The sequence below is a fragment of the Pseudoliparis swirei genome, chromosome 18 (assembly GCF_029220125.1).
Source record: "Pseudoliparis swirei isolate HS2019 ecotype Mariana Trench chromosome 18, NWPU_hadal_v1, whole genome shotgun sequence".
Taxonomy (NCBI): domain Eukaryota; kingdom Metazoa; phylum Chordata; class Actinopteri; order Perciformes; family Liparidae; genus Pseudoliparis; species Pseudoliparis swirei.
In genome coordinates this window covers 18,380,099-18,407,156 of record NC_079405.1, presented here as the reverse complement: position 1 = coordinate 18,407,156, position 27,058 = coordinate 18,380,099, and the positions used below count along the sequence as shown (strand labels likewise).

General features: G+C 40.1%; 1 protein-coding gene across 1 annotated transcript; it reads left to right on the top strand.

The window, feature by feature from the left end:
* The first annotated feature begins 153 nt into the window (after nt 1-153).
* mapkapk2a (MAPK activated protein kinase 2a) lies at nt 154-26,805 on the top strand. Its single transcript, XM_056437681.1, has 10 exons — nt 154-891; nt 16,269-16,408; nt 22,055-22,119; nt 22,361-22,440; nt 22,613-22,739; nt 22,868-22,943; nt 23,036-23,160; nt 24,552-24,637; nt 24,761-24,841; nt 24,993-26,805. The coding sequence occupies exons 1-10, from the start codon at nt 670-672 to the stop codon at nt 25,140-25,142; spliced, it is 1,152 nt and encodes a 383-aa protein (XP_056293656.1). The 5' UTR covers nt 154-669; the 3' UTR covers nt 25,143-26,805.
* Nucleotides 26,806-27,058: the final 253 nt, after the last annotated feature.

The following is a 27,058-nucleotide window of genomic DNA, read 5'->3' as shown; positions in this document are numbered from 1 at the left end:
ACATTTATCAAACCGTGTCTTGTGTCGACTTCGCTTGTGCTTTACGCCCCAGTTTGTCTGAATATGTTTATTATATAAACAACCAGTCGCTTCCTCTGTCGTACTTCTCCTTTAAGCGCATACAACACGTCCATGACGTCAGCAGTCAAACCTGCTCCGGCTGGGTGTCTGTCCGTCTGAAAGTGAAGTGTGTTTGGCGTGTTCCTGGCGTCGGAGTTTTCCACCCGCTGTTGTCTGTCTTTCGTTGAGTGTTAGTATTGTTTTAACTTCTCTCGCGAGCTTTTACGTTCCGTAATTTTGAAACCCAGCCTTGTAGACGATTTATGGGACGTTTTGGAAAAGTTCCCGAAGTGCCGTTTGAGGAACCGGTGGACGGCGGAAACCACCGGAGATGGATAAGCTAACCGATAGCTGAGTTGTTAGCCGAGAATCACAGGTCAAGAATAGGATAAAGCTAGCATGCTAACAGCTGGCTAACTTAGCATTTAATCAACTAACCAAGTTACTTTTTGTCGACCTGTAACGTCCGAACTTCTGCCAGTTGTTTCCTCGTGCCTGGCTGACCGCGTTAAACCGTTTAGTCGAGGCCAGCTAACCCAGGAAGAAGGAAAAAAGAGACTAGTGTTGTTGAGAGGTGGCGGCTTTTCGTCTCAGCCCAAAACCAGGAGCATGCTGTCCAACTCCCAGAACCAGCCACTGTTCCCCAACCCGTCGGGGCAGCAGAACCCCACGGGCCAGTTCCTCCCCTTCCACGTGAGACCCTCCTTACAGATCAAGAAGAACGCCATAACGGATGACTACAAGGTAACCAGTCAGGTGCTGGGGCTGGGCATCAATGGCAAGGTGCTGGAGATCTTCCAGAAGAAGACCGGAGACAAGTACGCACTGAAGGTAGGCTACTCTTGGAAATACACTGGCCTTAAGCACGAATGTGAAGTCCATGTATAACTAAGGTAGAGCTCGCATATCTGGATTCCCTGAAAGAAACCCACCTCCCAGTTTTTAGAGAGTTATTCTACTGGAGGTTTTGTGTTCAAATGGTGATTATTTTAATCCAAACTATTCCAATGTCTGCTCCAAACCATTTCAGTTTCACACAAATGTATACATAAAACAAATACCTGGAAGTTGATTGACAAGATTAATCAACCACATTTTGATTGATTCAATTGAATGACATTACTGTTTGTGTACTGTTGTTGCACACAACAAGCAACTTGATTGTGGAATAGATGTGTGAAATAAGTTGCAGATAGTTTCTTTGTGAGGATTTAAGGCCTTGTGTTCGAAGTGATAGTATTGTTCTACCCATCTTTTTAATTTGGACTATCACGTGCCATAATTACAAAAAAATTAATCAACCAGAGGTTTGCTCGTTACTTATCAGGTACTTTGTGATTGAAATACCTCATATAGGATGAAAGGGTTTCTAATTTTTCATGTTGAGACAAAGATTCTAGAATAATTTTACATGTGAAAAATGTATTAATATATAGCAGGTACCCTGCCATCTCAGCTGTGATGTGCTTCCCCATAACATATGTTGGGTGCTGTGAACACTGGAGTCCAGAGCACATTGCTGGACAGGCTATTTGATACACAACACCATTTCTCAACCCGTGCAAATGTAATTGTTTTGAAAAATCATTCCCCATTTAGTGTGATGAGATAAGACGGTGATGAGCATATATTTGTGGGTAGTTTCAGCCCTCTGATTGTTCTCTGGATTTAAACGTGGACATTCTCCTTTAAATTAGAAAAAGCTTAGGGTGGCTGGACAGTGACTGCAGATCTAGAGATCACCTTCTATATTTGTCAATGATTGCCTTTTTTGCCGAGTAAAAAGGGTTTTTGGGGGGTGTTTTTACTGATCTGATGTGAGGTTCCGGGAAAAGGGTGTCGTATGTGTTCAGATTGTAAAGCGCTCTGAGGAAAAATTATTTTATTTTTGGCTATACAAAATAAATGTAATTTAAATAAAGGACAAATGTCACAACAGCTACCTACACATAGGTGACTGAAACAGGACCCACTTAAGCTGCAGGCCAATTCAGTTATTTCTTATTCTTATTATTAGAAGGCATTGTAGTATAACATTATTCTTAATAAGTACTGCACACATTCACAGCCTGGGAACATCCTGTGGGGTGATTCAGACTGAAATTCTGTCAAAAAAATTGGGTCACAGTGTTTTGCACTCAAGTGCGTCTGTTTATTAAACATGACACACACGGTCTTGCTCAACCCTGTTTTATGTCATGTCGTGGTGTGTTGTCATAAGTGTTTGGTATATTAGAAAACCATGAACAATAGGTATTAAACATAGGAAGTCCCCTTACACATTCCGTTCAGTCTTTTCACAATGCTACGGCTAATCTCCAAATTGTATTTACGTCGTAAGAAACCATGTTAATCCATAAATCTGTAGAAAGTGACAGTTGGTGAAGATGTTGTTTATCAATTGTGACATAATGTTATAGTTTCAGATTGGCATGGATATTGCACCTGAAGAGAGCTTTTGTCATTGCCGTTCGATCAGGTTGCTTCAGTTCACCGAATGGTTTGTAATCACCTGGAAATTGAATGATGCAACAGTGTGACTCTCGGGGTCTTTCTCAGACAGACAATGAAACCTCCAGACACATCTCTTGAAATGTTTTGCTGGTAGCCACAGACCTAGGATTTATCCTCCTCTTTAGTTCAGCTCAAATGAATGTACTGAACACATACAAATGAGTGGTAAAACCATTTTCTTTCTTTTTTAATTCCTAATAACACAGTGACTCTTCACTGTAAGCGCAGTTAAAAAGTAGTTTAGATGTTGTCTCTTGTTTCTTGGTTGCTGTTTTAAAGTGACAACTCATTCCCGACTTGACTGACAACATACATTATTAAATCTTTATCAGGGGCTTATCTGATTGGGCTTCATGATTCTGACAAACTATGATCCCAATTATATTGATATCACAATTAATAATTAAACTGTTCATTGATTTAAGCAATAAACAAATTTGGGGGGGGGGGGGGGTACTGACTTTGCAATATTCTTTTCTGTTATCTAAATATTGCAATATGAATAAATGCAGGAATGTTCACACAAAATTCTGTAGGTCACATTTTTAAGTTAAAAGCATTGATCTGATGCACTTTTCGAGCAGCTGTAGGGTGCATGTGCAACAGCTCGGATGATCGACGGCTGGTCTTGGGCTGTTAGTTTAGGCCCTTGATATGATATACAGCTGAGTTTTCTATGAGCACACATTTTAAATGTCAATATCTCCTATCATGTTCCTTTAATGGTGAGAATTCCACATTGTGATCACAATTAATATTTTATTAATTGTGCAACCTTTCTCCCTGAATATGTATGCATGACCCTCCTCTTAACCTGGTTTGGATGTGGGTTTTGACGCTATCTGGCTATGGTGATAATTCTTGGATACTAAAGTTGAAGCAGAATTCACTCGATAAACATGGATAGATATATTGATATAGAACAAGAGAGGGCACACGTGGGTGATGTAATGATTTTATGGGAGTAATACCTAGGCCAAATTATCACAGTACACTATAATATTAAGAGTTCTCAAATCCTGGAATTGAATTGAAACCGCTGTACACAGAACATCTCGAAAAAGTGGTCCAAATAAAAACTAGAAAATGGGTTTCTTTGTGCTTAAATATGTATTCTTGATCTTAATAACTATTTTAAAATCTACGCTTAGCTAAAGTTGAGGGGGCAAAAGAGAAAAGATACAATAAAAACAACACAAATCCAATCATGAGAGGGAAGCAGCAGGGATATGCCACAATGTATAAGATCAACATGAGAATTACTTAATATTTTTCTCAAAATAAAATGCACTATTTGGTTCACAACACAAAAGAATGTTGGTGGTAAGAAACGTTAGTGTTTGAGCTCCTGGACAGTGGTCTTCTAGGAGCTCCCTCTCTAATATGCTAGATTGTATTCATATTATAATGCTGTTTTAAGACGGACTGTAACCAAAAAGATTGGTTCCTCCACTGAGAACTAATGTCCTAGTTCCTTTTATTGACGTCAGCCGAGTCGATCCCATCTCATCTATTGAATTCATTAGGTTTGCAGTAGCCGCCAGTATCAGGAATCAGCCAGACTAGCCCAAGGTGACATCCCCTTGTAAAACATTTACCTGTCTCTTGAATCCAGTTTTATGCACACGCTGCAGCTAAATAATGTGTTACTCTGAAAGTGTTTGTTGGAGAGACACTGCGGAAGAAAAATGTAGACATTAAAGTCTTGGAAGTCCTACATATGCATATATTTGACTTGTAATGCATTATGCTTGATATAACCTGTTGCAGAGAATCAATTCCGTTTGACTTTGTTTTGTTAGACTCAAAGCTATTTGCCCTTCTGTGTTGATCGGTCTTTGTCCGGTCAAACACGCACACTCTCTTAAGTTGAGGCTATGAGGCATCTGACGGTATCGTCTTACAGTGACTATATTTCTATGCACACAAGAAACCACGTTATTGAGGGCAATCACTTTGTGAAATAAAACAATTTCACATAGATGTTTGAATTATGTATTGAGACAACACCATTTTTGAACTATTGGATCTTCATTTGTATCTTGGGCAATTCTTTTTTGTCTAAATGTTTATGTGGTAAACAGTACAAGTATGCAGTTCACATTACAAGGCATTCTATGTGAATATGCAACGTTGCAACGTTGCATTTTTATATTTTTTTGCAGCAAAAGTTGAGTTCTATATATGGTGAATGTTTTTGCCAGACAGCACTGCATTTTATTTTTTATGCAACCCTTGTTCATCGCAATAAATGTGGAATATTTGTGCAAAACATTTGGTTTGAGGAAGTTGGAGAATGAATTGGGCCATTTAGTGATACAAATGTTTGAGCTTAGAGCAGGTTAATTTCTTATTATGTATTGCATAACAGTATCTGTCTCTCTTGCTTGTACTCTGCATACAGGGCTCCAGAATAACTTGTCCACTTATTACAAATGTAATAAGAACCAGCAACACATTTTTCAACGCAAATTTGAATATATATATATATATATATATTGTGATAAATAATTTGTTCCTACAAGGCAAATTTACAGGAATAATGTTTTTTTTTTTTATTGAAGTAAATACGTGCTTTAAGAGAAAAAAAGATTAACCTTACAGAGCAGCTTTTACCCATTTGTCTTTTTTTAGGCGGTGATGGGATATTTAGAGGGAGATGGCTGATTCAGCTCAAAATCAAAATTAATAAATTGTGAAAGCTGAGAACATTATGGTCGAAGTATAGAATGTCCATTTTGGTGTTCACTTGAGTTTCATAACTCATGGAAACTGCACAGAAAGCCCCTTCATGACGATATACCAAGTAAAGCCAGACATCCTCTGAATCCTAGGTCTCTAGTTTGTGGTTCTAAAGTTTCATGTGGTTATCATAGAGTTTACAAAAGGTCAGCAGTGATTCAACAAGTATTCTCCTCTGTAATGGCCGTTATGGGGCCAAACATCACGATGAGTACAATTGGACTAATTGAATACACAAGAGCTTTTTAGTCATAAAAAATTAATGTAATTCCAACAACCTCGCAAAGAAAATGAGGTTGGCAGGTTTCTTGTGTTAGATTAAATACTATATAAATGGACAACAAATTACTAAATTCATTTTATTTTGTGTAGCCCAATATTACACATTTGCCTCAGTGCTTTACAATCTGGACACATAGACATCCCTGTCCCAGGACCTCACAGGAGCAAAAAACTCCCCAAAAAACCTTTCGCAGGGAAAAAAGGGAAGAAACCTTCAGGAGCGCAACAGAGGAGGATCCCTCTCACCGGAAGGACAGAAGCAATAGATGTCATGTGAACAGAATGATCAGTGTTACAACACATTCCAATTATTATTACAGAAATGTATGAGTAGACATGGACTATGATCCAGATTTCCACAATCCATGAAACGGAAGGAGGTAGAGGGGGTGGGGCATCAGCAGGGCCATGGCAGGGGGCAGGGCCACGGAGGCAGAAATAAATATCAATAAAATATAACGATAATAAAATGAAATATCCAAACAAGGCTTATGAACAACTCCTAATTGATTTTAAAACTATGATATGAATTAGATAAAGGGGAAAAAACATGAGTGGTAAACATAAAATCCACCATTATTTGAGCAAGGCTTGCAGAAAATTGATGCCTTGTCTTAAAAGTAATATTATGGCGGTTCATGCATAGTATTTATTTATTTTTTGTGACTGAAATAGAATGGTATGGTACATAAGTGTTCGATACAAGCATAGGGACTATTCTATTTCTAAATATATTGACTGCAGCATGTCTGAATTGTATGAACAGTTCTTCTGTTGGCTTTATAAACTCTTAGTTTGGCTTTATGTTTTAGACCAAGAGGTTGCAGGGATGTTCGCTTACATCACAATTTGCAGTGATGGCTGACAAGAAGTTTTGAAAAATATATTCTAGTCTTTAAAGGAACTGAGTGAAATGTGTGTCGTTAAGGTGACATAATCATTGACAGAATGACTAGATGTGTTGGCCACATTTTGTGAGTCGTTGAAGTTGCTCTTCCTGAAATCTGGAAAGATGTAGAAGTCACTGGTGAAGTAAACACACCTGCTTTGGGCTGGTTAAGAAAAGGGGAACTGAAAACATTTTCCAGTTCAAATGGAAACCTTTTCTTGATTAATGGGTTTGGATTTCTGAAGTTCTTTTGGACTACGCCAGGACTAGAATAGATTCATACATTTTGTCTAAATGGTTTGCCAATCAAATGTGTCTTTTCTAGTGAAACGCAATGTACATCTTCTGACAGTCAAAGCACTTCTTATTAAAGGTTAACGTAGAATGGAAAAGCAAGGCCCACGCTTCAATAATGAGACTCTGAGAAGGGAAGAAAAAGAGGAAGGGAAAGAGGAAGGAAGAGGTTCTCTGGTGGCCCTCTTGAGTTCTTTCTCTCCCCCTCCTTCTAACTGTGCCCTTATGAGAGAAGCATCTCTAAGACTCATTGTGTTCATTGCTGGAAGAGTAACTACTCATTATTCTAGTTTTATCGTCACTATCTTTGCCCCGTTTTGTAAAATTTGCATTGGCTGTTGTTCCCCTTGTCCAGTCGAGTTCTTGTGGTTCGTACATACTGGCTTTAACTCGGTTATCAGTAAAGGGATCTGAATTTCAGCCGTTGGTGTTGAAGTCTGTATTGTTTGGCATTGTTACTGTAAAACTATGATCAGTCCCTCAATGCCATAAGATCTTATGTCTCAATATGTCAAATTATTGAGAAAATGTTTGCTTGACATTTGTCACAAACCGATCAGCTGAAGTAAAAGCCCCGTTGGTAAACATGTATAAAGGTGTTGTCAGCTCCTTGGAACATAATATGATTTACTGCAAATTATTTTGCCCTTGATTGGGTGCAATATCCACCCTCCCCCACGCTTTAACTCATTTCTCTTTTCCATCCCTGAGGAAGGATATTTGGAGGGATGTGATGGATGGAACTACAATTTGAATCTGATGCATAGTAACTTCCAAGCTGATGCAGCATTATTTACGACTGTAACAAATGCACTTTTTTATGAATGGTTGTGAATACTTCAAACGGACTAATTAGCCTTCATTTTTAGTATTGTATTGATACTGAATTTATTCTCCACCAACTATTCTCTGTGTTTGTATTTTTTTCTGCTCATAATTCTGTTCCTATAATGAGGAAGTGCAATGGTGGAATAGTGCTGAATGGTGTTAACAGTAAAGGGAAGTGAATGTGTTCTCTTTTCCTGAGTTGATTAATTCAGCGTGCTACACTCTTCTGCTCTTTTATGAATATTAACCAAAATACATAAAATACTCTTTTGGTGCACAGAAGAACAAGCATGTCTCCATTTTATAATTTAAAACTGCCATAGATTTATTTGATGTTGATCCCCTAATTTATTTATTTGGCTATTTATTTTAATAGTGGTGTCTTTAGATTTTAACGTAATGGAAAAGACAAATCTCAATAATTTAACAGATTATATGTTTTTTGTTTTAATACAAAAACGGACGTACAATAATTATCTATTACAGATGTGTCGGGGTTCATTTGCCAAACTGTCTTGGCCAGGATCAGTAACTAGGTACCGGGATCAGTAACTAGGTATATGGCACCTCTCTAGTTTGATGACGGTCGTGGTACGATCGACAGCTGGACTGTAAACACACGAGCTGTGTCTCACTAGATCTGGCTGTGTAGTGCCAGCTAAGACGAACTTATCAGGAACTTTAAGGCAAAGAAGTGGAGTGGCCTGGCAGAGCTTCACCAGGGACGAAACCCCGCGTCTGGGGATGTCTCTGGGTTCCAGACTTCAGGCTGGCATTGACTGCAAAGGATTTGCAACCAAGTATTACAATTTACAAATACAATGATGGTTATGTTAGTTTGTCCAATTACTTTTGATCCCTTAAAAAGGAGGTGCCACGTATAACATGTGGTGTTATTCCTACACCATTCACCTGTTGTGGATGTAAAGACCCTCAAATTAAAGCTGGACGTCTGCTCTTAAAGCACATCTTGATTGTTTCATTCAAAATCCATTGTGGTGGTTTACAGATTTTGGTGAAATGTGTGTCAATGTCCAAGTATTTATGGACCTGTCACCTGACTGTATATGACTAAGCTTTTTTTTTAGTTAAACCATTCTATGTATGCCTGTACTTGTGTTTGCCAATCTAATTGTATGTCATATAAAAAGTAATAATGAGAAATTAAATATGGTTTTAAACTAAATGGTACAATTGTCTGTTCAGCTCAAACAGTTGCACATTTTTGCAGTTTTGTACATAATTTAAAACAAATCATTTTAACATTTGAAGGTATGCCAATGCATTGTTGTAGTAGGAAAGAAAGAAGGATCACAGTTAAAAAATGATGTTCTTTGCCTGATGTTTTGTGTCCAAAGGGTCATGTGTCTTTTGGGGCATTTGTCACTCTGCTGTGACGCAGACCCACCCTTGTTTGTCCCAAAGGGTGGTTGAACTGCACTGTTGAGATAAAGTAGAGCAATACAAACTAAGTTGTTTATATTTGATTGTTTAGTCACTTACCCCTCAAACCTATGTTTCTCCCCTAAAGATACCAATACAGGAAAACCTCATGTCATGTTTTGAATCAAAATGTTGCAACATTGTTATTGAGACTTCAAAGACGAGCACAACACACAGTTTGTATCGTCTCATGAGAAGGGTGCACACAGTCTTTTGCAAACTAACTAAAAGTTAATTGTCACAAAACATCATGGATGTTATCAAAATGACAATATGAATTTGGCGTAATTTTTGAATAAAATGACTGCTGTTCATCAGCTGACTGTTGGGACATTTCAGCCCTCAGCTCATCCAACACTTTCAGCCGCACAGAAAGAAAGTCGGCCTCAATCACAGTGCTGCCTTTTTTTAATGAACATTATGATGGAAGTAAATGATTGCCATTCCCACTTTATTTGTTGCACAGATGTAGTGCTAAATTTAGCAACCTTTTACAATTTGAGAATGAATAAAAATAAATCCATCCATAATACAACATCAAGACACCAAGACCCTGAGGAACACCGTAGAAACATTCATACTGTGATTAGATGGAGAAGAAAAAAAGGTCTTACGATTTCAAATGGCCACTAATGGGCGACATCATCACACATAAGTGCAATTGGGCTCATTGGATAAACAAGGGTCTCAACATTTCAGTCCTCTACGATTGCTGCAATTCCAAGACCTGTTTGACTTCAAAGTTCACCAAAACATTGTAGGTATCCACATCGAAGCAATATTCGTTCCGATATCTTGAGGTGAAAGATCAAGTGACCCCTCTGAAAATGACAAGCTAGCATGACTTGATTGTTATCAATAAACTTATTGGGTCATCTTGTTTTATATTTTACACCACCGTCATATAGTTTTCCTATAAGAGGGGGTTACGTGATATTATAAATTATATTTAAAGTTGGCATCAATTTAAAAAAAGTAGTTATTTATTAAATATTCAATAGAATGTGTAAGTTCATAAATATAATGTTATCTATTCTAGATTTAATCAGACACTGATGGCACAGTGCTGTGCGTGACATTTTTTGTCTGGTTATTGGGTACTTGACTGAAAACACATGTTGTACATCATTTTAAAATTTAGAAAGAAAACTGTCTAGTGGTTCTCAACTTTTTTTCAGTGGTTTCTGATTGATGGCTTTGAATTGTTTTTCTTTACACATAAGAAATTTGTTTTGAAAAGTAATCATGGCACGAAAAGGGTGTCAGACAGGAAGCATAACTGGGACTGCAGGGAAATAAGACAAAAGTAAATGCCTTCAAAAATCCTTATATTAAATATAATTGTATCTTAAGTTTAACTAAAATTGAGACAAACAAGCCTCCTATCTGCTCTCCCCTCAACTGACTGCTTCTCACTCATGCATCCTAACTCTGCCGCAGACACTCTCCTCTCTTCCCTGTCTTCATCTCTTGATTCTCTTTGTCCTTTTAAGACACGACCGGTTCGGAAATCCTCTCCGGCTCCGTGGTTGTCGGACTCGGTCGCACCCGAGAGCCACCCTACTGACGGAAAGAAAATGGCCAAATCGAATCAAGCGGAAGACTTGCTCTTCTATCAATCTCTCTCTCCTCCTTCTCTTCCTCTATCTCTGCAGCCAAAAGCTCGTTCTACCTGACCAAAATTCAGTCTTCCTTCTCTAACCCCAAAAAACTCTTCTCTATCTTTTCCAACCTCCTTGATCCCCCTCTCCCCCTCCTCCTTCCACCCTTTTGCCGAGCCACTTTGTCGACTACTTTACAAACAAGATAGACGACATACGCTCCTCCTTTACAAATCCATCTTCTATCACCTCACCAACACTAACTTCTTCATCCCCTCTCTTTCCTCTTTCACCCCCTTGTCTCCCAATCAAGTTCTTAGCTTGGTGACCTCCGCCCGACCGACCACCTGCGCCCTTGACTCCGTCCCGTCTCCCATTCTCCAGGCTATTGCTCCTGACCTTCTGACCTTCCTCACCCATCTTATTAACAGCTCCCTCAACTGGCTGTTTCAACTCTCTGAAGGAGGCGAGAGTCAACCCTCTCCTGAAGAAACCCACGCTCGACCCGTCTGAAGTCAGCAACTACAGACCGGTCTCTCTTCTTCCTTTTCTCTCCAAAACTCTGGAGCGAGCTATCTTGAGCCAAGTGTCCTCCTATCTCCACAGTAACAACCTTCTTGACCCTCACCAGTCTGGATTCAAGGCCGGCCACTCGACAGAGACGGCCCTCCTTGCTGTCTCTGAGCAGCTTCACACTGCTAGAGCAGCCTCTCTCCTCTGTCCTTATCCTTCTCGACCTTTCTGCAGCATTTGACACCGTGAACCACCAGATCCTGATCTCTTCTCTTCAGGACCTGGGGATCTCAGGCACTGCACTCGCTCTTTCTCTTCCTACCTTAAAGACCGCACCTACCGGGTAACTTGGAGAGGATCTGTGTCTGATCCTTGTCCTCTCACTACTGGGGTTCCTCAAGGCTCCGTCCTGGGTCCCTCCTCTTCTCTCTGTACACAAATTCTCTCGGCTCTGTCATTCGTTCGCATGGCTTCTCCTACCATAGCTATGCTGATGACACCCAACTGATCTTCTCGTTCCACCGTCCGAAACACGGGTGGCGGCACGAATCTCTGCCTGTCTGACTGACATCTCTCAGTGGATGTCTGCTCACCACCTGAAGATCAACCCTGACAAGACTGAGCTACTATTCCTTCCAGGAAAGGCTCCCCACCCACGACCTGACTATCACCTTCAACAGCTCTGTGTTGGCCCCGGACTGCCAGGAACCTCGGGTGACACTCGACAGTCAACTCTCCTGACGGCCAACATCGCTGCAGACAGCGTTCCTGTAGGTACATGCTGCACAACATCAGGAGAATACGCCTCTTCTTACTCAGAAGGCGGCGCAGGTTCTGATCCAGGCTCTGGTCATTTCACGCCTCGACTACTGCAACTCCTCCTGGCTGGTCTACCTGCTAAGGCCATCCGACCCTGCAGCTCATCCAGAATGCAGCAGCTCGACTGGTCTTCAGCCTCCCGAAATTCACCCACACCACTCCGCCCTCCGCCTTCCACTGGTTACGGTGGCTGCTCGCATCCGCTTCAAAACACTGGTCCTGGCGTGCCGTGCTCTAGACGGATCGGGCCCGTCTACATCCGGGATATGGTCACACCGCACACCCCGCGCGCGCTTCCGCGCGGCAACAGCCAATCGACTTGTGCCTCCTGCACCTCGAGCTAATCACCGAAATCCAGACTGTTTGCTGTCCTGGCTCCTCAGTGGTGGAACGAGCTCCCCACTGACATCAGGACAGCAGAAAGTCTCTACATCTTCCGTCGGAGACTGAAAACACACCTTTTCCGACTATCTGGATTAAAACACAGATTAGCACTTCAGTGGCACTTAGATAGCACTTACTTATGGTACTTTTGTAGTTCGACTATGTTGAGGAAATGTTACTTCCTGTATTCTTGTTGTTCTTAGTTTGTACTCTAGGTTGAAATGCACTTATTGTAAGTCGCTTTGGATAAAAGCGTCTGCTAAATGACATGTAATGTAATATGTTATATTCCACCACTGAACATATCACTCAAATCCAAGCTTTTGTATGTGTGCCTTCAGCCCTCCGACAAATATACTGAACAAACAAAATCAGCGTCTTTATCACTCTTGGTTATGGAAGAGTAAGCAATGCTCCAAAAAGTAGGATGCTAGGGGCGAAATATTGCAGAAACTATGAATTTACAGTAAGCAGTGTGATTTCCTGTGGAACCTGGTTTATCCGAGTAACCTGGTTTCTTGGGTGCATTTAAACAGGTGTGTGTGTGTGTGTGTGTGTGTCAAGTCCGACTGCAGTCTGGATTCTCTGCTCCACCAGCACTCATTGCCTGCTGGAACCAAGCCCACTGTTGTGTTGTGACTGGGCCGTGTAGGAATGTAATACAGCACAAGACAGACAGACGATGGTTCAGAGCTCCAAGGCTGAATTCTTTACATTGACTGACAATGATATTTAAGGGTTTTATTTGTGGTATTATGTTGTATAGTTATATCTATAAACGGACACTAGCCCTTGCTTAATCCTCCTTGTGGAGATAGTAATTGTGTGTGTGAGTGCGTCCGTTTGGGAGTGAGCGTGCACCTCTGTCTGACAACAGCTACTCTCTATTCTCCTGGTGGTTGTGACTAAAACCTTCTTGACTAACAGAACTACCGATGCATACATAAGTTGAATGTCGCCACTTGCGCACGGAGGCAGACTGAGAGTTCGATTTGGCAAGATTGCATGAAGTTTCTCACAGAACGACTTTGGGTCCAATAGACTGCAGATACATCGGTGCTCGTTTCTGCGTTCAATAAAGTGCCTTTTAGGATGCCTTGCAGCCAATTGCTGTCTAGATGGGGGGTTTAGTCAATTCTGTGTTGTATTCAGTCAATCACACTCGACACCTGGCACAGCTCCCTTCTAGTTTAACATTAAATTGCCTCAAACTTACAACTTATTATTTGAGCTGCAGTACTGTCAAAATCTACCAAGAGTGAGTTTATTTATACCTTTTTACCTGCCGGTTGCATAATGGTTCAGAAGTTCAGGCCTATGTTTGACTGAAACACTATTTTACTGTAAGGATGAAAATAGCTCCCTGTGATGGTGTCTGTGCCATTTGCTGTATTAACTGTCAAGGTCGTCAGGTATGACCCGGTGCAGTCGGTACTTCTGTTAACAAGGGGTCATCCATTTTCATCACTCGTATTTAGTAATACTGAATGTTTGCTTTTATTAACATGAGCATTATTGTGTATCCTATTGTTACATACAAAAATGCTGCCATGGCTGCTATTGCTAGAAGTGACTCATTGTTGAAATTATTTGAGACTATGACCACAGATCATGTTGACTTTCATGATTTACCCCTCAATCATTTCTCTAGTTATGAGCATTGTATGTTTGCTCATTTTGTTTTGGCATGAAATGAAGGAGAACAACTTTTAGGTTACCTATTTGTAGGCCGCATTCCAAACAAAAATTGCACCAAAAACAAATTGGTACTTCTAATAATCTTTGAATAAAATGTAAATTACATTGTTATACCTCGGCTCTTACTTAGAGTAAATACATTACATTTGTCCTTCCTCAAAATTTAACAGAAATAACAATTGTGAATTAAATCTCAAATGACCATCCCTTTTGTTATTTGCATGGTGATAAACATAACATTGTGTTCCAGGAGCAAAGAAAATACAATATACCCACACAATTACAATCGGTGCAATACTGAATTTCATTCCACCTGACCAGAAGGACTTGAGTCATGCCAGGTACCATAACTCCAGGACTGAGTGTCCTTGAGCAGCTGAATGAATGTCTGAAGTGTTTCAGAAATATTTCTCTGCAACTGAACTTCTAGCTGGACTTCCTGCCGTAGGGGGCCGATTAGTACTACATTTCCCTGTTGGGTTTATATTAGGGCTGCAACAACGAATCGATAAAAATCGATTATTAAAATAGTTGGCAACGAATTTCATTATCGATTCGTTGTGTCGCGCGATTATTACGGCGCTCAATAAGTCACGGAGTATAAACAAAGTTGAGTTGAGCGCCGAGCGGTGCAGGAGAAACCGGAGCGGAGGGAGAGGAGAGACGGAACGCTGCGTTGTGAGAGCCAATCAGCGCTGAGCTGCTCCTCTGTTGATGAATCTAATTGGCTGCTGCTGCTCACGTGGCGCTGGATGCGGAAGTCATTCACGTAGTCTGAGACATTCACGGAGCTAAATGCGCCTACGGGTGACGTTATGACACCAGGGCGCTACATGTCACGACGTGTGTGGCATTTCCACAAGAGTATAACGTAGAAAACGTGGTTATTTATTCCGTGGCGGATAGCGGAAAATATTTTTCCACGGAGAAAGGCAATGGAGATAAGCCACGACGCCACTCGCTGTGAGCGCTGCGCGTGCAGACAACATTTAACGGAGCGGAGCAGCGCGTGAGCTCTGATCGCTCTTTTAATGAAGTATCGATACTAAAAATATGCTAAATCACATCGTTTTTAACGTACGGGTACTTTGTTAGTATCGCTGCAGCGTGACAGCAGCAGATGTAGCGGATTAACATTCAAGCTAATCTAACTTCCCAAACGCTGTCGACATCTGAACGCTGATTGGCCGAGACGCGACACGTCCCATCAAAGATGTTCTATTGCGAAGAGCACCACTTCACATTTTTTCCGCGTCTCACTGTAATCTCAACGGCAGCGGGTGAAAATAATAATAAATCGGAACGCGTCTCTGGTATTGTTCAGGGGGCCGGTCCAAATGGGGACCACTGCTCAGGAGAGTAAAGCTGTCAGTCTGTTTGTGACGGTTCATCACCATGGTGACCAGTGAACAGGTTCATCCACATGCTGACCAGTGGGTCTCCAGGACCTTTCCATGACTTTAAACCAAATGTCCATGATTAAACATTTTGTGAAAACTCTGTCTATACGTGACAAAGTGAGAAGATGTAGTATTTAAACTAACAATGAGAATTCCAAAGCATATCGTATATATACCGTGTAAATTAACATTTGAATAAAACAAATTTGCATTACTTTTCCAAATATTTTGGGATTTTATTTTTTTAAATTACTTTTCTAGGCCTGCTAATAGCCATTTAAAAATTCCATGACATTTCCAGGTTTTCCATGACCGTACGGACCCTGTTTTGAATAAAGGGTTGAATATTAAAGTTTTTTTGTTTTTTTATCCGATTAATCGATAAAATAATCAACCGATTAATCGATTATCAAAATAATCGTTAGTTGCAGCCCTAGTTTATATAATGTAGCAGCAATGAATAAATAAAAATTATGGTACATTATTTACATTGCAGGTGCTTTTGTTGAACAAGGGACACACACGCACACAAAAACGGGATTAGAAAACTAATACATTTTCAACATTCTACCAGCTGATGGCAGCAGTGTACTTCTGTCTTTTATGTTTACTACTGAGACTTGATGTCACACTTCATTAATCCCACAAGACTGGTGATTACCTGTCTTTCACCCAGTAATTGTTATGTGAAGCAAATGGGCATATCAACAGTCGTGGTAACTTGCAGTATATTTTATAATTTATCTGTTTATACTTGATGTTTACTGGCCTCACCCTCCTTGTCTCTGACCTTCTGTCCAGATGCTGCAGGATTGTGCCAAGGCCCGTAGGGAAGTGGAGCTGCACTGGAGGGCTTCTCCCTGTGCCAACATTGTGCGCATCATTGATGTCTATGAGAACCTCTATCAGGGCAGGAAGTGTCTGCTTATTGTCATGGAGTGGTGAGTGCACAGTCTTGGTGTGATACACACTAGAATACCTAGCATTGTGTCATGGTCAATACAATTATCATGATTCCCCGTCTTTTGAGTGCATTTTCAGCAGATACATTTTTGGGTTTGTTATAGAGATGCACAAATAGCAATACTGATCAAATAGCTGAATTGGATGTTGGTGACTGACCCAATTTGGTATTGGATACCATTATTTTGATAACAAGTCTGTATATTCATATTCACGTATTCATTTGTTACATATTTATGTAAGCAATGTTTAATTCAAGCCTAATGTTGCATTACACATAAATGAATGATCCCGGTCACTTCCACACAGTGAGACATACAATTTATTAATCCCAGGTATCAGAATTGACAGCATGCTGCACGCACACGTATAATTAGTGGTCCATCGATGGTAAGTCTTTTGACAAAATTCTACTCAATGTAAACGCAAACATTTGATCGAGATTAATTAAAGTGTTTTATTATAGCAGAGGCTTAGGGGTTTAGCTTTTCTTTATCTAAGCTGTGTTTTTGGTAATTTGTATGTGAAAAGTACTGGACCAAAAATGTTTTAATGAAATGTGTATTACTGTATTATGATGTAAAAACTCATGGACATATTTCTGGTATACAAAAGTATATCAGTGTTTCTGCGCTGGTTTACGAGTGAGATGGTACTTGTTTAACAGCATCCTTATAGTAACAACACAGACATTTTCTTTCACTAAAAATAAAGAAGCTGCCCCTATTCACACATCGGTCATTCACAATATGTTTTCTGTAACAGCTCTCATACGAAATGTTTTCTCTGAAACTTGGTGAAACGATACATAGAATACAATATTCTTTGGCAATGGATGTATCGTGTTACTTCTATCCTCCCCACCTTTTTACAGTAATTACAAGACTTTCGCTTTGATTTTGTTTGGGAGTGAGTATCTTTGGGTCCATGAAAGGGTGCAACCTAACATAAAAGCTTTGGTTTTCAATGTCTGAGTAGGGGAGCAAATCCTTGACTATAAAAGTCTGAAATAACTTTGTGATTAACTTAACCCTTTGGTGTAAGAAAAGGCCAAATGCTTCTTTCTATACGCTAACTTTTAGGTGCAGGTCGAATTGTATCCATATTCGACTGGTCAAGCTCAGCCACCCTCACAAAGTAAAGCCAAGCTTCTAATGTAAACAAGACCCACATGTGTGTGACTGTAAGCCTGGCATTGAATATCCATTACAGTTGATCATAATGTTAAGAATTTAGTTTTACATTTCCGTTTTATTGAATTTTCTGCATCCACACAATCTTTCAGGAGAGAATCTCAATGCATCTGAGGATCAATTTTTTAAAATTAAACTTTCTTTATGGTTTCCTTTACCCTGAAATTATGTTTGGCAAAACCGTGAGGTGCTCGTGCTGATAACTGTCTCCCGGTGTTGCTGCTTACAGCTTTGTCATGGAGCACTGCCTGTTCATTGCCCGTGGCCATTCAGAACGTATGCTTCTTTAGGATGTTTTCAGGCGAGAAGTTAGTAGTTTAAGAGTCAAATCTGTGGTCTGTTTGTTATGCAACAAGCCTAATAAAAATATGCGCTGTAGATTTGAGGTTCTGTTTCGTGGGACCGGCCGGTGAGCTCCGCCAGGCCGGGCGCTCGGTGGGGCCGCCGAGAACAGTCTGATCTCGGCAGGACTTTTTAAAAATGCTCCGCTGGCTCTGATGTCCCCGTAGCGGTTAAACATGAGATATAATAATTGGGTTTGGAGGATCTAACGAGCACAAAGTATTTATTATATATTTAAAGATAACGTTACATCGGTTTGACTGAGGGTTAAGATTCATAATGTAATATTTTAATTAAACTTTAACGTTGAACTATAGCGGTGTCTTTTTACTTTTGACTGAATTATTTGAAATGACATGTGTAATATATATATACACTTCAAAATAAAATAATTATATTTAAATGAAAAGAGCAGGGTTGTCTTATATTGTTTGACTGTAAAAAACTATTTACAGTAAATAATTGGGGTAAACTCATGAGCAAGAACAGCTGATGTGGTGACGTCATCAAGTCAGCTGCTGTTCCAATTGCAGAAAGACCGTCCTCCTGTCCTTTGGAGTCTAGACTCCCAAGACCAAAGTACACAAGTCTACTCTGCGTACTTGGAATTGATTAACGGCCATTGTCTTAGACCAGTGGTTCTCAAACTGTGGGACGCGCCCCTCTAGTGGGGCACGGTGGTACTACAGGTGTGGCGCAAGAGGAAATGCAGACCTTTATTGAGAACTTCACATGTACAAGTTCAAAGTACACAGAGATAAAAGTCATTAATAAATGCATATTGAAATGCCTGTACCTTCGTGTACATGTTTATGTTACACTCTGAGATCGGCTTTTCTGCTGTTTCCCTTCAAAACAAAAGCTCACAATTGAGCATGACTTGAGAGTTTTAAAAAGATTTTTAGTGGAAAGCAGACTCATTGCAGTCACTAATACTAATAAAACTTGACATGCATATCTGCACTAATTTTGTTTTGCACAGGTTGCATGTTCTTTTGAGTGTATGCAGTGTAAAACTCTTCATTGACAAATATTTGAACTTGTTTTGTTTAGTTTTTCACAGGTTGCACGACTTACCTTGTCAATTGTTCTCAGCTCAATTTTTGACAGGCCAATTATTGTAAATCTGTATGATCTTAGTAACAAATGGCCCATTTCTTCGAAATGAGTGTGGTGCCTTTTCCTCGCCTTTTTTGTATTTCCATCTTGCAACCCTTTTAAAACCACCATTAACTTGTCACACGTGCAATAATTAGGTCTGTGGTTACACTCCATTGCGGATGTAGTGGTCCTGTCTACCCCTCGTGCAAAAATGCTGCAGGTGGTGATGACTAATTTTGCTGAAGAAAGGATCAGCATGAAATGGCAAGAAAGAAAAGTAGTTCTTCTGGTGAAACTAACATGTTTCCTAGAATATCACACACAAGAAGCTTGTGAGATCTAGCAACTCAGTCTTTTCTTCTGACGCATCAGAAATTGAGTCAGTCTGATAACCTATAGACTGCTGTTAAATTATTCCCCCATGTTGTGTAAAGGGTTATTATGTCACATCCTCTTGATAATTTAGGAAATTCGGTGATGGTTCTTCATTGAGATGAATATGGGCCTTTTATTTAATTCAATTGCATAAATACCATCCATGGAGACTAAAATACTCAAAAGAATGCAACATTTGTTGCAGAAAGTAGTCCCCAACAAGTACCTCATTTACTCTTGCCCTATTTTTTTTACAGAAGGTATATTTTGCAGCCTGTTATTAAAGATGTATGACTTCAAATGGGCTTGGGTCTGAGAGCCACAGATGGGCAGAACAAGTCAAAGTATTAAGAGAAGTTGCACTGTTTTTAGAAAAAGAAAACCGCTTCCTTTTTTTCTCAAAGTGGATATAATACCGATATCAGCGAGTACATCTTATTGTTGCTCCTGGCGTGGTGTCTTCACACAGTCCATGTGATGTGAAGAATGTAGACTGTAAGGGTGTAACAAGGTTTCTGCTTTGATGGTGTAAGATATGCTCCGTGTTTAGTATATACATTAAGTATCTGTTCTGAGAATTCACATTTCACTGCTAGACATATTTAGAAACACAGGGTGGTGGCAAGAGGCCTCAAGTTCCCATCTATGTTCTTGCCACTTGCAACATGTGAGTGATAGATTTTGAGAAAGAAGTGTGCTGTGGTTTAGAAGGGCCGTCTCACGTCTGCAGAGCTTGCTTCCTGTTGTGTGTGTGTGTATTTAGACTACGACACAATGTTCCTAATTTGCCTATTTATATGACTTCAATGGATTTTAAATAAAGCAGTCAATTTGTGGTTGAAGTTTAGACTTTCAGCTGCTTTTCAATGAATATAACAAATATGGCATTAACTGTCCTTTTTCATTTTACACAGTCCCCCACATTTTCAGAGGTAATTAGACACACTACCATGAGACTGAACATAATGATGATGTGTAATACTTTGAGGACAATCCTATGCAGTCAATAATTGCCTGAAGTCTTTCACCTGTTATCACCAAACATTGATGTTTCCCTTGAGATGCTTTGCCAGGCCTTTACTGCAGATTCCTTTCGTTGCTGCTCGTTTGTGGGTCCTTCTGCTTCCAGTTGTATGTTAAGTAAATGAAAAGCATGTTCACTTGTGTTTAGATCAGGTGTCTTGAGTTGGCCATTCAAGATTATTCCATTTCTTTGACTTGAGAAGTTCTTGGGCTGTTTTCACAGTATGTTTTGGGTAATTATCTGTCTGTACTGAGAAGTGCCATCCAATCAGTTTTGAAGCATTTGGCTGAATGAGTAGATAGTATAGTCTAACACCTCAAAGCTCATCCTGCTAGTTGTATTATTTGTGACATCGTCGATGAACACCAGCCATACAAAACCATGTTGTAGGACTGACTCCACCACGTTGTTTGCTTCTGATCAGGAGACGTTGCTCACCTTCTCTATACTTTTCTCTTTCCATCATTCTGGTACAAGTTAATATTAGTTTCATCTTCCAAAGAACATTGATCTAAAACTGATCAGCCTTATCCAGAGGTTTTCTGGCAAAGTCTAATCTGGGTTTCCTGTTCTTCACCTTTACCAGTCGTTTGCACCGTGTTGTAAACCTTCTGTATTCAGAGTCAAGGCATCTCGTGGTTGTAGACTTTGACGATGACACTGTGGCAGCTGTGAGGGTGGGGTCTCCAATTAGGCCTCGGCTGCTGGCTGATTGTTAGTCAGCCAGCTGCTCTGGCTGATTGGCATTCAGCCAGCAGCCTCGGCTGCTCTCATAACAGGAGCAGTTGAGCGGAGGCGCCGTCATGCGATCTGCGTCCTGAAAGAAATAAAGCATGTTCCTGAATCGAACCTTGGTCTTGGCAAATCCACACCCACCTCCTCCAGAGTATGAAGGGCTTTTCTTCACCAAGGACATAATTCTGCTAAATCTGCTGTACATGACTTCCTGGTTTATTAGTAAACTTGCCAGTACATTCCTTATTTTTAAGAATATACCAAACTATTGATTTGGTCTATCTGCCTGATAGATTAGTGTAGTTTGTCAGCTTTTTAATGGCCTTCTTCACTTGGTTTGACAGCTCTTTGGTCCTCATGCTTGGAGTTTCCTGGACCAGCAACCGAATGCAAATTCAACATTTTTAATCCTCTCCAGAACTTTTTATCTGCTTTATTTGTCATGAAATAACGAGGCAACAGGCCACACCTGGCTAGCAAACCGTTCGTAAGAGAGTTGTCCAATTACTTTTAAAAGTCTAAAAATGTGGGTCACTGTGGAAAAATTCCATTTTAGTTGTATCCATTGAATTAAAGCTGAAACCACAAATTGACCGTCGCATCAAAACTGTAAAGAGGAGATACAAGTGCATGTGTTTGTCTGCTGAAATGCAGACCATTTCACAGGTTTATTATAATTCCGTATAGGTCATGCATAGAGTAAAGGTGTGTACTGAACCATATAAAAAAATTAAATAGATGTGTTTTTGATTATAATACAGGATATACATAATGACACCCAATGACTGAAGATATTATACAGCCCTGAAAACCAGATCCTGTCTTCAACTTCACTTTTCCTTTCTTTTTTGCAGCATGGATGGTGGTGAGCTTTTTAGTCGGATCCAGGACCGAGGAGATCAGGCCTTCACAGAGAGAGGTAATAAACATATGGTGACTTGGTTAGACATCCACTCTGACATATAAACATATAGCATAGTGCCACCTAAATAGGAAGTTCATGATTCCGTTTGACAACATCATGCAACCCTTATTGGTGTCTTTTACATTTGCTGCTACTGGCCCAGTGTTGAGATATATGGCCAGTGCGTCTGCTAGTTAATGCAACAATCAAAGTCACTTTTAATCTCCGTTGAACAAGCCGTCTTTCTTTTCTGTAGAGGCATCTGACATCATGCAAAACATAGGCGAGGCCATTCAGTTCCTCCATGCAATCAACATTGCACACAGAGATGTTAAGGTTTGTATCACAACGTTGCATTGTCACACTGCTTAAAGGAATTTGCTTGCTCTTTGTTTAGATAAATTAAGGTAATCTGAGAGTTTAAAATGATGACTTCACTTGCTGCAGTAACTAAAGACAACTCTTGTTTTTTTCTTTTTCTGGCCTGCTTCCTGAATCCTCCGTGCAGCCAGAGAATTTACTCTACTCCTCGAAGAAGCCCAATGCCCTGCTCAAACTCACAGATTTTGGCTTTGCCAAGGAGACCACTTCACACAACTCTTTAGCTACTCCATGCTACACACCCTACTATGTTGGTAAGGATTGGTTTATCTTTGCACTCATTTGCTCCACTCAATCAGTTATTAATACACAGTGCAACGTGATGAAGATGACATTTATCTGCCCTTCTATGCCTTCTTTCTCCTTCCTTTTCTGTCTGCAGCTCCAGAAGTTCTTGGCCCAGAAAAATATGACAAGTCATGTGACATGTGGTCATTGGGTGTCATTATGTATATCCTGTAAGCCTGCTTTTTGCAATATCTCTGAACCCTTCATCACATGGGATTCTTTTCTTGGTGCTGTAACTACTTTTGGTATTTTAAACCAACAGGTTGTGTGGATACCCTCCATTTTATTCTAACCATGGTCTAGCCATTTCTCCTGGAATGAAGAAGAGGATCAGGATGGGTCAATATGAGTTTCCAAACCCTGAATGGTCTGACGTATCAGAGGAAGGTCAGGCAACATACATACTTACACTTTGGCACTAGAAGTATTGTGTTTTAAATATGTTAACGTTTGAGACTTGGTCTCTTCCTAAAACAGAAAACCAAATTATGTGAAGTTTTACATACGAAGTATTTTGTTTATGCAGAAATGTATCTCTCAAAAGTAATGTTTATTGTTCTTGATAAAAAGAAAGTCACCAGCTTTTGCAAGCATTCTTAAAAAATCATCTAACCTAAATGTGACAAATAAGCTGGCGTTTTGTTCTTAACTTTCTAATCATGAAATAGAAACTGATGCAAGTGTTTCACTCCTATTTCAAGCACTCACATTCATGACAATTGAAAGTTAAGTCTGATATCCTGAGTAATGCAAAACTTGTAGAAACAAAAGTGAAGCAAACGGGAGTATTTGGTAGATATCAAACCAATATCTCCCTCTAACAGATGGGTGTGTGGATATTTCCCACAAACAAATGTTGATGTGCATGTTTCCCCACAAGACAATCTTGTAAATTTTAAAGTGCAATACTTCAATCTGGTGCACTTTGAGAGCAGGACTAAGAGGCTATATCTAAGTCCTTGTGATCTTTTTTTAGCAGTGGTGGAGTTTAGCAAAGTACATTTGGGTTACAGAACTTGCAATACAATTTTGAGGTACTTTACTTGCATATTATATATTTATGTAACGTTATACTTGTAGTCCATTACATCTCAGAGGGAAATATTGCACGATTACCTGAACTGCATTTGTTTTACAATGTTGGTTACTAGTTGGGCTCCTTTACAGATTCTGATTACCAAAAAAATCAACTAATAAACTGATGCATTATTACATAGTATATAGCCTCACTATTACGTATATAATGTAGATCAAACTGTCTTACCTTTACCAGCTGCAACATTAATCATGCCAGTCCATCCTTATATATTACAAGTAAATAAGCGTCTTGTTTAGCACCATGACGCACGGCCAAGGGCCTCTAGCTGTGTTCATAGTATTATCCATCTGTCATTGTTTTATCATTGTATGCACGAGCAGTGTTGGCAGATTGAATCACAGATTACAGGACCGGTTTTAAGACTTTCATTTATCGTCTAACATTATTTATTTTACTATTCTTAACGACATTGTATAGTAAGTATTACAATCAAAGGATGAGTCTCATGAATTGACGAGAAGTAGAGAAATTGCCGGACACGTTTTGTGTCATTGGATCGGCCTTTTATATCAAAGGTTGGCTGATTCCTATTGGTGGTCGCTTGATCTGAGCACTCTTATTGTTTTGTTCTTCTTTATTTGGGGTTTTTAAAATAGTGTTGCTTACTTGACTCTGTGCAAGACTTGTCCTTCTTAATTCCATTCTTTATTAATGATGTAAATATTAATTGTGGTTTCAGCAAAACAACTGATTCGGACCCTCCTCAAGACTGAGCCAACGCAAAGGATGACCATCACCGAGTTCATAAATCATCCGTGGATCAATGTAAGCACATGCTCTATCGTTTCTTTTTTCTAGCTCACTTTCTTACCATCTTTCCAACTCTTGCTCTGGCTGACATCTCGGCACAAGTAAAATTCAAATATGTTTCTGTGTGACTTTCTACAGCAATCGATGGAGGTTCCCCAGACCCCACTTCACACCAGCCGGGTACTAAAGGAGGAGAAGGACGCATGGGAAGATGTTAAGGTTAGATGACGTTTTCTCTTGGTATCACTTATGCTAAAGTTCTTTAATATTAAATAAAAGATTGATATCTGAAATGTCCCTATGATTTGTTGTATGGAGTCTGGTTGGGCAAAGCAAGTGGCCTAATGATCCTCTTTTCGTTGCGTCTCAGGAGGAAATGACCAGTGCCTTGGCGACAATGAGGGTCGACTACGAGCAAATCAAGATCAAGACCATTGAGGACTCGACCAATCCACTGCTAACGAAAAGGAGGAAGAAAGCCAGTCACCCCATGCCAGACCCACAGTCTGCTGCCCACTGAGTGTTGCTCACATGCATGCACATACAGACACAGGTTGTAAAAAGGAAGCAATAATTTGTCGACGCGTGAGTCGAGTTGCATGTGTTTTCTCAGTGTTTTATTTTTCAAGGCAAATTCTAATGTTTCTTATGAGTCTTTATTTTTATTACTCTACCATTTTAACAAACCCACCACTCTGCTCTGGCAGAGAGGATGTTTATCTGTGTTTTTACACAAGTGAAGAGATTATGAATAGAGGAGGAGAGGAGTTTGAATCGGTGAGATCTCTCTCCTCTCCCTAATATCAGGTTGTGTACTCGGAGGGGCTTGGCTGTTGGAATAGGACATAAAGCCTTAGCATTATCAGTCGTTCTATCTTCATCCCGCAGCCCCTTGCTAGCTCCAGCCCCAAACCCGTGAATGTAAAAAAAAAAAAGAAGGCTAAATCCCAAAAATAAAAGCAAGGGAAGTTTTCTTTGACTTACATGCAAAGTAAGCAGACGTATTTTGAACTGACAAGTGGAATGTAAGGACTCTGTCCCTGACTGTTGGATCTAGGTGGTGACGTGTGAGTCCGTCCGTCAGGTTCCGTGTGTCTTATTGAATGTCCAACAGAGGCCTATGCACTCACAGGGGCCACTGGCCCTTCTGACCGAGCACCTCTTGTGGCCCCTGCCTCCTACCTTCATCTACGCTTGTTTTTCAGTACATAGTTTATAGGGCAGAGAAGGACGCCACGTGCAAGAGCAGACACTGGCTTGACCTTTCTCCCGCATGTAGCTCATAGGAGAGGAGAAGCCAACCGATACTGTATTTTTTCATGGATTTTATGAACATATTAGCTTGGACCTAAGTGTTGCTAAAGCAGCAAATTACTTTTAACCCCTACCTACCATTTGGTTCAGGCTTTTACCAATGTTATGCTTCCCAAATTGTAACATTGCCAGATTATATTTCAGGTTAATGCTATGCAGATGCGTTTGTACTGCAAGGACCTTTTCCTTTGTGTTGATTTGTGTTTGTTGGAGAGATGTCGTGCAGCAAAATGTAAGCGGTAGCATACTCTCGGCTATGGAATACATGGTTCAGACCGATTGGGAAAGCTCTGACGGTCTCGCTGAAAAGATCATTTAGTTCCTATTGTTGCACCAGCCCAACTGTGAGGAGGCTCAGTGGGACTTTGGTGACATGCCAGTGTTCTCCAACATTTCTCCTCCACACTTCCAGGAGGATGGATCGAAGTCGAAAGTACTCCAGAGCTGCTTCTCGTCCCGAAGCAGAAACTCTGACCACACCAGCAGCAAGCTGCCGTCGCACTCTAACAGGGTGTGATGGTCGCTTTCTCTTTAATGTTTTAATGTTCTTTCTAAGGCAATAGGACACTTCCAGCTCACATGGGATCATGGGAAATGATTGTGTTAATGTTGTCAGTTTGGTCCACTTCACTTTGTAAAATCACCTTCACATTACCTGTCACATGGCACCTACAGATCTCTCACTTTGAAAATGTTCATTCAATGTTTGTGACGACGATGTTGCTCCAGTTTATTTTTTCTTTTTCTTTTTGTCCTCGACACCTTTTTTGTAGTGGAAGCACAGAATTGTCTGTCATTGAGTCTGTTAAGCTCCACCTGCCGTACTTTTGTCTGCTTCAGTTTTGGATTAAAAGAAAACACAAACCTGCTCTCTTATCTCCATTTCTGCATCAAATGGGTGGATACGTCAAATTAATGATCAACGTGAAGGACAACGGCAAATTTTCCTAAAATAGTCTTAATGTCTTATTTGGAAAGCATCACAATTTCAAACGTGTCAAGTTACTTGACTGTTCTAAGTTGTTGGTCTTGTCCATTATTTTAATATCTATCAAATCTAAATATTTTCTTATTTTATCTTTGTCTCAATATGGAGAGATCTTCTCATTCACGTCTCCATCT